A 13,000-nucleotide genomic window follows, 5' to 3' on the forward strand; every position below is an offset into this window, starting at 1 on the left:
CGCGGGGCGGCGGGGGGCGGCCGGCCCCGATGTGCGGGCGGCTGCGGCCCCGCTCCGCCCCGGCTCGGCCCCACGCGTGGGCGCTGCGCGGCGCTGAGCTGCGGGAGCCGGAGCCCGAGCAAGAGGAGGAGGAGGAGGAGGAGGAGGAAGGTGGTCGCCGCTGCTCCTCCGCCGGCCCGGCATGAGCGCGGCTTTTCAGCCCTCGCTGATGATGATGCAGCGCCCGCTGGGAAGCAGCACGGCCTTCAGCATCGATTCGCTCATCGGCAGCCCCCCGCCGCCCGCCCCCGGCCACTTCGTCTACACCGGCTACCCCATGTTTATGCCGTACCGGCCCGTCGTGCTGCCCCCCCCGCCTCCCGCGCTGCCTCAGGCCACCCTGCAGCCGCCGCTGCCCCCCGCGCCGCCCCCGCCGCTGCCCGCGTTGCCCGGAGCCTTCTGCCCTGGGCTGGCTCAGGGTATGGCTCTCACCTCCACGCTGATGGCCGCGCTGCCCGGCTCCTTCCCCGCCTCCCCTCCGCGCCCCGAGGCCGCCAGGAAGTTCGCCCCCCCGGGGAACTTCGACAAGGCCGAGGGACTGCCCACCCCGGACGGCGGCGGCGGCGGAGGAGAAGACGGCAAAACCGGGGGGGGGCTGCTGCCTTTCCCCGCTGCCGAGGCCGTGCACGCATCGCTGGGTGAGTGCGGGCCGAGCGTCGGGGGGGGGCGTGTGGGGAAAGACCCCCGGGCTGGGGGGGGACCGGTCTATAGGGGCTTGGGGGGGAGGAGGATGCGACGGGATTCCCTAATTTTCTCACTTTTCCTGGCCCGGAGAGGGGAGGTTCGGAGCCCCTCGGTTCGATCCAGCCGTTGGAATTCGGGGATCTGAGGCCGGGGGTTGGCCGCTCTCTATTAATAATTTCGGACATCGGAATCGAGGGTCCGGGACCCGCGGGTTCGCTGCCCGCGGTTCGGTTCGGGCTTCGTAAACGTCGGGTTGCCTGGGACGGGGCTTCGGAGCCCCTCGGTTCGATGCAGCCGTTGGCATTCGGGGCCCTGGGGCCGGGGGGTTCTCAGCCCTCGGTGACATCCAAGCGCCGGACGCGGGGCTTTGGGTCCGGGCCCTAACGGGGGCTCTGTGCTCGGTTGCAGCCGGGGCCCTCCGCGGCGGCCCCAAAGACGATCCCAAAGCGGAGGAGGAAGCGAAGGGCCGCGAGGAGAACTTCTCCATGGACAGCGACCTCGATTACAGCTCCGACGAGAACGGCCCCGCGCCGGCGGCCCCGCGGGAGGAGGACTGTGGCACCGCGTTGGAGGAGAATCCCCCCAGCGCCGCCAACGCCGCCGCCAACGCCGCGGCCACGGGGAAGAACCGACGGCGGCGGACGGCGTTCACCAGCGAACAGCTGCTGGAGCTGGAGAAAGAGTTCCACTGCAAGAAGTACCTCTCGCTGACGGAGCGCTCGCAGATCGCGCACGCCCTGAAGCTGAGCGAGGTGCAGGTGAAGATCTGGTTCCAGAACCGACGAGCCAAATGGAAGCGGGTGAAAGCGGGCAACGCCAGCTCCAAGGCTGGGGAACCATCTCGGAACCCCAAGATCGTGGTCCCCATCCCTGTGCACGTCAGCCGCTTCGCCATCAGGAGTCAGCACCAGCAGCTGGAGCAGGCGCGGCCCTGAGCGCCGCTGGGGGGGCACAAAGTTGACAAACGGGGTTTTCGCCGGACCCGCTCTGAAAAGCGAAACGAACGACAGAAACCAACCCCCAAAAAGAACACAAAACGACCTAAACAAACACCTCCCTGCCCCCCCTCTTCCCCCTCTTCCCCCGCTAAATCAATCTAGAAGAGACGCGACCCCACCAGCGACCCACGAGCGATAACGGCAGAGCCCCACGCCGGCAGCGAGCGGCAGAACTGAAGGCTGAACGCCGCACGGAGCGGGGCTGGGAGCCGGCACCGCAACGCCCCGCACCGCCCCGGGGTAACGGCGCCGGGATGAGCCGTCGGTGCGGGGCCGCCCCTCGCAGAGCCGCGTTGAGAGGAGAGAGAGAGGGAAGTGGGGGGGGGGGTGGGTGGGGAGGAGGACGGACGGACGGACAGACGGACACCGAGGAAAGCACGAATTCAGCGTTGTGGTTTAATTTATTTCGATGTAGCCCGTTTCCTTCTAAGTTATGAAATTTAAGGAGCCAACTCCCGTCTTGTGAATAAAAGCCGACAATGAAACAAAAAGGCGCACACACACACACACACACACTAAATACCCGCATCCCCCCTCCATTCCCCCCTATTACCCTTCGCCCCGGCTTGGGCGCTGCTTTCTTTTCGGGTTCTCCCGGAGCGCCGCGCGGAGCCGCATCCCCCCCAACCTCCTTATGGGGTTCGTTGCGACCCCCGGGGGGGTTATATCCCCTATTCGGAGGCGAGGGGGATTGGGGGGGGGAGCGCGGATTTGCCGGAGGAAGAAAAAAAAAGCGAGAAAACGGGGGAAAAATTGACAAAAATCAATACTAAAGCCGGGGGAGAGGAGGAGAAACGGGGTTCTGCGGCAGCATCGCGTACTTCGTTTTATTTGGTTGGTTTGGTTGTATTTTGGGTTTGGGGTTGTTATTTTTTTCCCCTATTTTTTTTTTCCACGCGTTTTTAACGCCCACCGTTATCCGGGACGGTCGCAGCTTTTCGCTCCTTTCGTTTCGTTTTGGGACCGTTCCTGCGCGGGGCTGGGACACGCGTGAATCCCCCCGCGTGGGTCCCCTCCGCTCTTCATTTCATTTCTTTCCGTACGGTCGTTGTTACCGAGAACGGACGGAAAGGAACCGCGACCCCCCCCCGGGTGAGGGAGCGCTTTGGGCAGCGGCCGCGGAGGGCGGTGGGGGGCTGGGGGGGTCCCCTCGCACGGGAAGCGGGGCTGGGGGCGGAGGGGCAGCCCCGGGCCGGGCCGGGGGAGGTAGGAGATAAACAACGCGGGGCTGATGGCTGTCATCATCGCCATCATCGCGGTTTCATTTGGCTGCCTAATGAGTCAGAGCGCGGGCAGAGAGAAAAATTGTCAATCGCCCGGGCTCTAATGAATTTTTTTGCAAATTGTAATCAAGCCAGGCCGTCTCAGCTCGCTGATTAATGAGACCCAGGAGGCCCGGCCAGCACCTCGGCTTTTTATTCCATCCCGTCCTCCCCGCACTAAATTAACAGCAACTTGTCTGAGCTTCAAATTAACTCCCAATGATTAATTCTGATGGGGGGGTCTGAAGAATAGCTCGTCCTAATAGGCGCTGGCCTCTGATGCTGTTTGAAATTAATACACTTCCCCTTTGGCTGCCGGCTTTAATCCAAGGTTGGGCTTTGACATCACTCTATTTGTTGTTCCAATAAATTCCTCTCGCATCTGCAGATCAAATAATTGAGCCGTGCGGGGAGAGCTGCCCCACGGCCCCGATACAGAGGGAAGGAGAGCAGCCACCCCGGGAGAGGAGCTGTGGGATCCCCCCCTCTATGTGCAATGTTATAGATTGTATGTCGTATTTGTGCTGCGTCCATCAGCAGGAAGATGCCCTCTCTGCTGCTCTCCCTTAATGAAGCCGTCACTGCTTTTCACTGCTACCCACCCCACCCACCCCCCCCCAGATCAGGAGGGGGTCCCCAACCCTTCGGGGGTGCCCGGCTGCCTCCCCTCTTGTTTCCCTTTGCATGGACCTAATTGGCGTCATTATTTCAGCTGGGGCCGCCGGGGCTCTGTGCCTTCTGCCTGCCGACTTCAGCCTGAGTGTGCAGGATGGGGAGTGGGGGCTATCCAGCCTGCAGGAGCCCCCGGGTGCCCACATGGGGCTGCAGAAGCTGGTGAGGGCATCAAAACTGAGCAACACCCCCTCATCCCCAAGAGATACGCATTGAACCCTATGGGGGATCCCGCTGTGGGGTCAGCTCCCATTCATGGGGCTCAGCCCCATCCTCACCCACATCCCTTTCGGGCTGGCAAGCAGCAGTGGATGCAAAGCACTCCGTCGCCTTCGTAAAGCAGCCGGCACCCCAACGTGCAAAAGCAACACTGTGAGCAGGAAGACAACCTGTATGAATTATAAATTGCTTCTTAAAGCCCGATTGCGGCTCCTAAACACTCAGAACCGTGTGTGGATGGGATGCAGCAGCTCGGAGATGGGGAAATCCTGCCGGGTCCAGCACAAATTCCTCCCTAGAGGTTGGGGTTCTGCAACCGAGCCCCAATGTCCCCTTCTGCCCCCCCGGCTGCCCCTCGCTTGCTCTTTTCTCCCTCCCGCTACGCCCGGCCCATAGAGAGCCTTAATCTATTTATTTCGAGCCACTTCATCCTCTCTCCAGCTTTTGTCCCGGCCTCAGCCTCCGGCTTTGTGGCAGGGCCGCTGAGGTTCTCAAAGCCCCTTCCCCTATAGTTTGAGGTCTCCTTGCCTGCCTGAATTACAATGGATAAAACAGGATTACACTGACCCGATCCCATCGTGCCCTCCCTCCGGCTCTGCAAAGCCGCTCACAGAACTTTCCTCTGGCTCTGAGCAGCCCCGGTCGGGCTCAGGCGTTCCTAAAGGACAGAGGGATAGTTTGTAATGCTCCCATCCCATCAGTTAACAGAGCGAAAGAAGAACTCGGGGCCTGGGCTCTTCTGAGCGATGCTGCGGCTGTGGTCTGATAGTGCCTATCAGGATACTGCCACCCCGAATAAAAGGGCTGATTTTAAGGCACGCAGCTGTATTCCTTTCTTTTTCCCATCGATGTTGAGCTCCGAAGCCCACAACTGCTCTTTCTCCCCCTCCCCAATTATTTTCATATTTCAACATCTCCAAAGCGGCAATAAGTTCCCGCGAAAGAAGGGTAATAGGGAGGCTCTCTAAGAGAAATTGTTAATTTGGGATTTATAAAGGACTTTCCTTAATGAATAATAGTTGAGATCGATCTGTCTTCCTGCCTCATTCTGCAAAGTAACATTTGTAAAGCGAGCTGATCCCAATTACTCCCTCTAATAACCGTCTCCGTTCGGTGAGCGGTCTCTGAGGGATCGTACAGAAAAGCCCCTCTCCCACGGTGCTGCCTTTTTTGGGGTCCTCCAACCCTATGTTCCCCTTCTCCCTGTATAGCACAGCTCTCAGACCCCTCAGGAGGGATGCTCGGTCCTGGGGCTGCACTCCTCTGTGTGGCTGCAGGGAGGGATGCTGCAGCCAAGTGTGTGTTTGGTTATGCTGAGAACCTTCTCCGGCCGCTTTGCCATTTCTTCCCTTTCATCTCACCCCATACTTGCAAAATAAATACCCCCTTCGTAATGCCTTCGTGTGGCCGGAGGGAGCTGAGAAGGGGATGCTCCGGGTGCTGGAGATGGGGAAAATCCCATCATATTTGCTCACCTGGCATGAACCTCAGCGCAGCAGCCAATAAATAAATTGGAACCATCTCCAGACCTGATTAGCTTGCTAATTAAGCTCCGTTACAGGGAAATCTGCAGTCCATCAGCCTGCCCGTTACCAGGTAGATGTGCAGAGCAATAGACGAGCTGCAGAGGAAGGGCTGCACCGAAACCTGCTTTCACAGTGCCCAGAGGAGCTCACCCAGATGGGGCAGCTGACAGCCTCTGTGTCCCCAGGGCCACCCTTGCTTGTGCCAGGGGCACAGGTTGGATATCAGGAACAATTTCTTCTCACAAACCTCAGGAGGAGCGGTGCTGCAGTGGCACAGCTGCACAGGGAGTGCTGGGGTCACCATCCCTGGAGGTGTTCAGCAGCCATGGGGACGTGGCACTGCGGGATGTGGGCAGTGGATACACTCCTCTGATCCCTTTGGCTCTCCTCATCCTCTCTTTGGCCAACACAAGGAGACTCCCTGGCTTAAAAACAAACAGATCCAGAAATGGAGGAGTGCTGATTGGTCAGGGCAGTATGCAAATAAATAAGTGCTAATTGCTGGCAGCAGCGTTGCATGTCAAGTGCAGTTATTGTGACCACATTTATTGGCCAATTAAGGGCTTTACTGGACATTAGGCGAGATAAATTACTGCCTGGTGGGTTTTCCAGTCCTATCACTGATACAAAGTGGTTTGTGGTTTTCCTACGGCACGTTCGGTGGTTTCCCCAGCAGTAATTGCATTTCCCTCAGCCGCCGTGCAGTCCCTTCCTGGTAACTCATGCAAGCTGTGCACTGTAAAGCCATGTTCAGCTGCCCAGAGAGCTGTGCGTTCCTCCTCCCATCCCTGGAGGTGCCCAAGGCTATGGATGGGGCTCTGGGCAGCCTGAGCTGCTGGGGGGCAACATCTGGAGAAAAGCACCTCATGGTGAGGATCTCTGATCAATTCGAGGCTCCTCTTCCTGATTTTATGTGACTACAAGGGCTGCTCTGAAAGTAATACCTCCTGTTTTATGCTGTCGGCCCGCAGTGTCAGAGGTAGATGCTGGTGGTACAGCAGTAGAGGCTGAACCTTCCCACTGTATCCCATCATGTTTTATTACTGTGTGACAGACGACAGCAGAGGGGCAGGCTGACAGAATGGCGTCTGACATGGAAGTGCACAGGAAGCAAAGGTGGGCCACTGAATTCCTCCGTGCAGAACAAATGGCACCCACTGACCACCAACGCTTGGTGAATGTTGATGGAGACCACACAGTGGATGTTACCTATAACACGGTGAGGCGGTGGGTGGTGCGTGGCCAAAAGTGAGTAAGAAACAGCACAACAGACAAGAGCACGGTTTTAAACGAGAGCTAACAGCATGCAGTACCTCCAGTATAGGAGTCTTCGGGCTCCAAAGCAGGTTTCTTGAGCAATTGCTCCCAGGATCCATCAAAGCAAAGCCTTTGTAGGTATGGGTGGAAACACACAGCAAGGCCTTACGGCAGTCTGGTCCCCACAGTAATTACTGCTTTGTTCTTTAAAAAATAAAAGAGAGAAAGAAAAGGAAAAAGAAAAGAAAAAAAGGTGGGGGTCCCCCTGCTCCTATTATTGGAGGCAATAGTTTTCCTTCACAATCTCTTTCCGACCTCTGTTGCCTTCTAGTAGAATATTTCCTTTTCTTCCCAGGCATCTGTGAGTGCCACCAGCTGAGAGTGTTCCAGGGGTGCGTGGGGGTGGGTTTGGGGTAGGTGAAAAATGAAATGAAAGAACTGTAATGCTGCTCAGCATCCCCCCACCCCCCCAGAGCCTGCATCTCCCATGGGCAGCTGGGTCCCAGGAGGTGGTTAGTGGGAGCAGGCAGCCATGCCCATCACCAAATCAAACACTGCACCCCCCTTACAAGGACTGGCTGAGCAAAGCGGTTCCACACAGATTACACAGTGAGGAATCCAAAACGAGCGCTCGCTTTCCAAGTCCCCATTGCTGATTAAGAAAGGTAGAGCACAAAGCACCCACCTCCTGCTTGGGTGACGGGGTTAAACACACGATGGGGTTAAACATGGTGGAAAACCTTGCAAGAACAAAGCGGTGCAGTTGCTGTGTGACAGAACAGTGATATAGACCCAAAATACACACACACACACACAAAAAAGGGGGGGAAAAAGACAACAAAAAAACCCACCAGCCGTCCTGCTGTTTTTCATCCCACACTGCTGGCGTAGCCTCCTTGGAGCGCTGAGAATTTAAGAGCAGGAGAGGAAAGAGGAAAACTCACCAAACCCCAATCGGGCTCCATGTGTTGGTCATTGGAGCAGGAAAAGAACATAGAATCATAGAATCCATTCACCTGCCCAACCCCAACCCACCCCACCATGCCCACATCCCTCAGTGCCACATCCCCACTGTTATGCAACACCTCCAGGGATGGTGATCCCAGCACTCTATGGGCAGCTGTCCCACTGCATCACTGCTCCTCCTAATATCCAACCTGAAATGTTCCAACCCCACCTGTTCCTCTCCACGGTTTATTCCACAGCTGCCACCTCCCTCCTCTTCACGTCTCATCTAGAAGGAATTTCCCTGCTCTTTCAGAACACCCCTGACTTCTTCATGGCACCCTCACAGATCTTCAACTCTTCTGTTTTTCTTCACCCCTTTTATCCCAAAACAGTGAGTGTTACCTGCTATTCCCTCTGTCCCACAGCAGCTCTGGTCACAGCCTTTTTGCACAGGGGCTGCTGCCATGCACCCCTTGGGGCCTGCTGAGATTCCCTGTATCTTCTCACACCATACATGGGCAAAGACCTTTGCAACTGTAAATATAAGTCAACCTGCTGCCCTTGGCTCGACGCTCACGAAATCCTAACAGAGAGCCGTGATTTTTCCTTCAAAGAAGTGATTCGACCATACCTTACCACGACCTTAAAGATGTTTTATTATTCTTATTTTAAATGATCATTTCAACCAATTTAGCGGATACAGATGTAACCGTTACCAGCCTAATTCCTTGGATCTCCTCCAGAGGCTCTTAAAGCCGAGAGGTGCAACGTTTACTGCTCTCCCCTCCTCTGGGAGAAGGGCTGTTTTTTAATGAAAGCCGGAGTCTTTTTGCTGGTAGATCTGTCACTTAGTTCATAAGCGCTTTCACAACTCTTAGATATACACACCATTACAGTCCGGTGACTTATTGCTTTTTAATTTATCAATTTGCACCATTCCCAGCTCTTCTGCCATCCCAGCTCTCGGATCATACTTCATCTTTATTGCTGGCGAGGAGTGACAGGATCTCATCATTAATACTGGTGGAGCCGGGTTGGGGCAGGTGTCCCTCAATAACACTGCAAAGAACAGAGCTGTGACGAACAAGTTTTCTTGTCTTTATTAGAAAGAGACTATACAGTATAGCAGCCTCCCTCTGCGGTACTTTACAACTTTATTTCTCCCCCCTCCCCCCCTTTTTTAATTGCTTTTGTTTTTAACCCGGAATGCTGTACAGCTGACACCAAAATCTCAACGCGAAGAGAGAGGAAAGGGAAACATAATACAAACCGGCATAGGTAATCAAAACAAAACCATGTGAGACAACAAGCAAAGTGAAATGTTTACCAATTGTTTTAATTACAGTACAAACAATATATAAATAAAGCATCACGTCGTTGTAAAACAAACTTGCTGAATGAGGTAATATAAAAAAAAAAAAACAACAAAAGACGTATCTTTTAATAATTCCCACACTGGCTCGTCATCATTTATACATTACTATTTACAGAAACAGAAAACCAACCCAAACAAACCTTGCTCTAAAGCCTGCCTTGTGCTAGGGAGCTCTGCCTCTACCCCAAACACAGTTCTCAGGTGACCCTACTCACCTGGGTGCCCTTCCTCCCTGTCCTAACCAGAAACACAAGCATCACAAAGCAAAAAGGACGCAACGACACGGGGCTGAGCACCCCTGAACACCAAGTCCAGCCTTTGCATCAGTCATGGGTGTAGGGGGACACAGGGAGAAATGGGGTGCATGTCCTGGTGGTGATGGCTGACATGGAGGTGCCTGTGGGGCTGACACCCAACCACGACCTTTGTGCACCTGAGCCCAGTTCTGCCTCTCCCAACCAGCCCTGGATTTAGTAACGCCCGTAGGGATGTGCTGATCCCCAGCCCAACCTGCCCACCAGTATGGTCACAATGAGCATCACTGAAAGGAAGCGCAGAGATGCTGTGAGCACACCTGTAGAGGCTTCCCTGCACTGTCAGTACACACGAGGCCTTAGTACATGTTGGCTGATGGTTATGGCTCCCTCAAAGCACCGTGTTAGAGTTAATGGCCACAGACACCTGGGTAAGGACGAGGAGGTGCCCTGCTCCTCACCAACATCTCACCACGTCTCCCTCCCCGGTAACACTGTAGGTGCAGGGAGGACCCAAAGCACCATTGGATTGGCTGCAGGAGGGCAGACCCTGGGACCATGCTTAAATCCAGCCACAAATTCCAGCAGGTTTATAACAACGATCCCTATCTTCTTCCCTATCCTCTGGGAAGGAAGTAATCTGTCCTTATCCTCATCCACGTCTCCTCCCCCACTGCCCACAGGCTGCTGGGCTGCAGTTCCCATCCCAAGCATCCAGCTCAGTCCCAGTTTCAGAATTCGACTGTTGCCATCTGAATGAGCTGAATATTTGCTCTGAGCCAGGTATCTTTGTGAACCCTGAGCTCTCCAGAGCCAGCTCCCTCACCTCCCTGCCCTGTGTGGTACTGTGCAGCCCTCCTGTACTCCTGGAAATAGCTGGCCTGAGCCAAACTGGGAAACGTGCCCATTTATCAATCTGAAAACCTGGCTCCAGCTTTGGGCTGTGACTGATGTGTAAATGAGTGCGTGGACACTCAGAGATTGGCTGATAGAGGTATGTTGAGCACGTATGTGTACACACACACACAAAAATGCAAAGCACTTTCAATTAATCTGGTTAGTGACATCCATGCAATACACTGCTTCACCTTAGGACTTTACTGTGCTTGATGACCAACTCAGCTCAACCACTGAGATTCTAGATGTGGCATCTACCTGCCAAACTGCACCTAGAGCCTTCCTCAGTCCTGCCTGGGCTTGGGGCTTGCCTCCACCTGGCAATTAGAGACCAGGGAAGAGCTTCCAGCTTCCTACGAGGCACTGGGGCTGCTCTGAGGTTCCCACTCAGTTGCCCTCACAGTATTTAGCTACCCTAACAACAGGCAGAGGGAGGTGGGAGGGACAGAAGGATGAGTCCTCAGAAGCAAAACACACTGATCAGTTCTGTAGAATGTGGCATACACAAAAGAGCGGATGTTGCATTCACTGCCAGCAAGCAACACGGTCATCCCAAAGGCATGCCATTAGACCTTGATAAGCCCCCCCACCCCCCTTCACACTTTGTACATAACACACAGGTAAACATTACTAGCTCCGAAGCATCGCAAAATAGGGAACTCTTAGGACTGGAAGCAAATACACGCCCGAAAGTCCATGGCCAAGAGAAAGCTGAAGCACTGCACATCAGCAGGACTGACCGCTACCGCCCGAATATGCTACAGGGCTTGGAGAGAGGTGAAATGCATGAAGACAAAAAGACTTTTCCTCCATCTGCTCCCAAGAAATGTTCCCCAAGCACTCAGGGAACAAAAGTAAACTGTGGGAGTTTATTCAGCCACGCCTGAAATGAAACACAAGGGCCAAAATCACCAAAAGCGTGAGTAGTGGTTTGGGGCTGAGGGTGGCACTGATGAAAAGCTGCCTTGTTTTCAGAGGTCATGCAACCCTTCCCTCAAAATGAGACCTATGGACAGCTCTGAAAATCTCAGCCAAAACCCCCTGTTTACAATGTGAGACATATTCAGCCAACTCAAGGGAACCGTTGTGAGATGCAATCACCAAATATTCACCTTAAAAACTGGCCCGTGACAAAAAAACAAACAAAACCTAGAACAGATCTACCTCCCCTACAGCTTCAGATAGTCTGCTCTATTGCATACTTATTCAAACAGGAAATTTCCTTCTAATAAAATCATTTAAACCACAGTCTTTTTTTTTTCAGTAACCTAGAATATAAGAAGTCAGACTTATTTGCAGAACCTTTTAGTTTGTGGTAGCGAGTGGCTATTTTGTTTTTTCTTAGCTATAAACACAAGAATAGCCAAAAATGTCCTACCTGAAATCTTACCCATGAATTGGCTGAAATGGAAGATGTTCAACAGAGGACCCAAGGCTGACAGACAGAGATCCCATGCGCTAACAGCTGTAGCAAGGGGAAACAAAGAGTCCTGATGATGAAAGTCCTTATGCATCCAGACCGAGTGCCCCACGTTTGGTCCCCAGCACTCTCCTTCTTCCCCTTAGGTTCCTCCAAGTACAACCAACACCCGTTCCCTGTTAAGGTGCAAACACGGCTCCCCGAGACATTTGTGAAGGGCCCTAAGGAACCCTCTGTGAAATCTGTGCTTGTCTCCACTATTACTACTTTACACTAGAAACTACAAATTACTTCATTTATTTTTCCCCCCTCCCGATCTCCATACAAATATAAAAGATGAAGCTATCTGAAAACCATATCATCTAATTATACTACATTACAGTGCTGGAGATCACTGCTAAGAATGCATCTGCACTCACACCTCTATTCCCTTCTTTACATTACACAGCTTCCTCTTGCCAGGGGAAATCTCCAAGTGCAGCTAAAGCTCCATGCACTAACACACATAATTTAAGGAAATGGGGAAAGACAGCAGAGTAAACCATATTCATGTTTACACGGTCATTATACACAACATCCAAGTAGAAATGCTTACAAACCCTCTCTCCTTTCAAATAGCTCTTTTGGTCTTCCCAGCTTGGGATATACCAAGATTCTCCAGAAACAGCTTTTCTTCTGCTCCCATTTAGCAATGAAACCAGAAACCTGGTAATGGGAACCCTTGGCCAAATCTCCGAACTGGCAAGACTCTATATTTTCCTAAGAAAATAGTGAGGAATAAGTAAAACTCTACTGAACTCCTGGTAGGTGAAGGTTCAGTTGCCAGATTCAATGCGTTTGTCTCACCTCTGCTCCTCAACAGCCATTAGCCCAACGTAAATAGAAGAAAAAGTGCTGACGTTATTAGCAAACACTTCCATCTTGTGTTTTAGCCACGGTGGATAAAGTGCAGAGGAAGTGGGATTTAAGAGGATCTGGGATCACAAAAAGGGTTCAGTGGGGGCACTCGGTGAGAAACGCAGCCACAGTCTCAATTCCCTCAGATAACACCAACAGATTTAGTCAATGCACTAATTCTTATTGACCAGATTTTGGCTTGTAATTCGCTCACCATGTTCTCAAAGGGCGTAAGCAGTCTGACAAGTGGGTTCCACAAAAGCAACAAGAGGGACTAAAGGCAAAACGAAGACCTGAAAATGGACAGAAGACAGAACGCAACAGGGACAGAACAACTCCTGCAGGTTCTCAAAGCCTCTGTATGTACCGCCTGTCTCTGCACCTGGATGGCTTCAAGAACACCCTTTGCAAAGCATAAACGCATCCGCCTGGAAAGAGCACAGAGTCCCAAAACCTCAGGGCACAAAGCCAAGGACTGCGAGGCTCAGCTGATGGAGATTTTCCCTGGGGAAGCCAAGCACAGCCTATGAGAGCATTGCTTTGACATCACTG

The 13,000-nt window shown here is 53.3% G+C and overlaps 1 protein-coding gene across 1 annotated transcript; it reads left to right on the forward strand.

The window, feature by feature from the left end:
• On the forward strand, positions 1–2,212 carry GBX2 (gastrulation brain homeobox 2). The gene is made up of 2 exons (XM_015867778.3): positions 1–677; positions 1,132–2,212. The coding sequence occupies exons 1-2, from the start codon at positions 182–184 to the stop codon at positions 1,656–1,658; spliced, it is 1,023 nt and encodes a 340-aa protein (XP_015723264.2). The 5' UTR covers positions 1–181; the 3' UTR covers positions 1,659–2,212.
• Positions 2,213–13,000: the final 10,788 nt, after the last annotated feature.

Source organism: Coturnix japonica, chromosome 7 (assembly GCF_054131305.1).
Source record: "Coturnix japonica strain WE chromosome 7, WE-NBRP24, whole genome shotgun sequence".
NCBI lineage: Eukaryota > Metazoa > Chordata > Aves > Galliformes > Phasianidae > Coturnix > Coturnix japonica.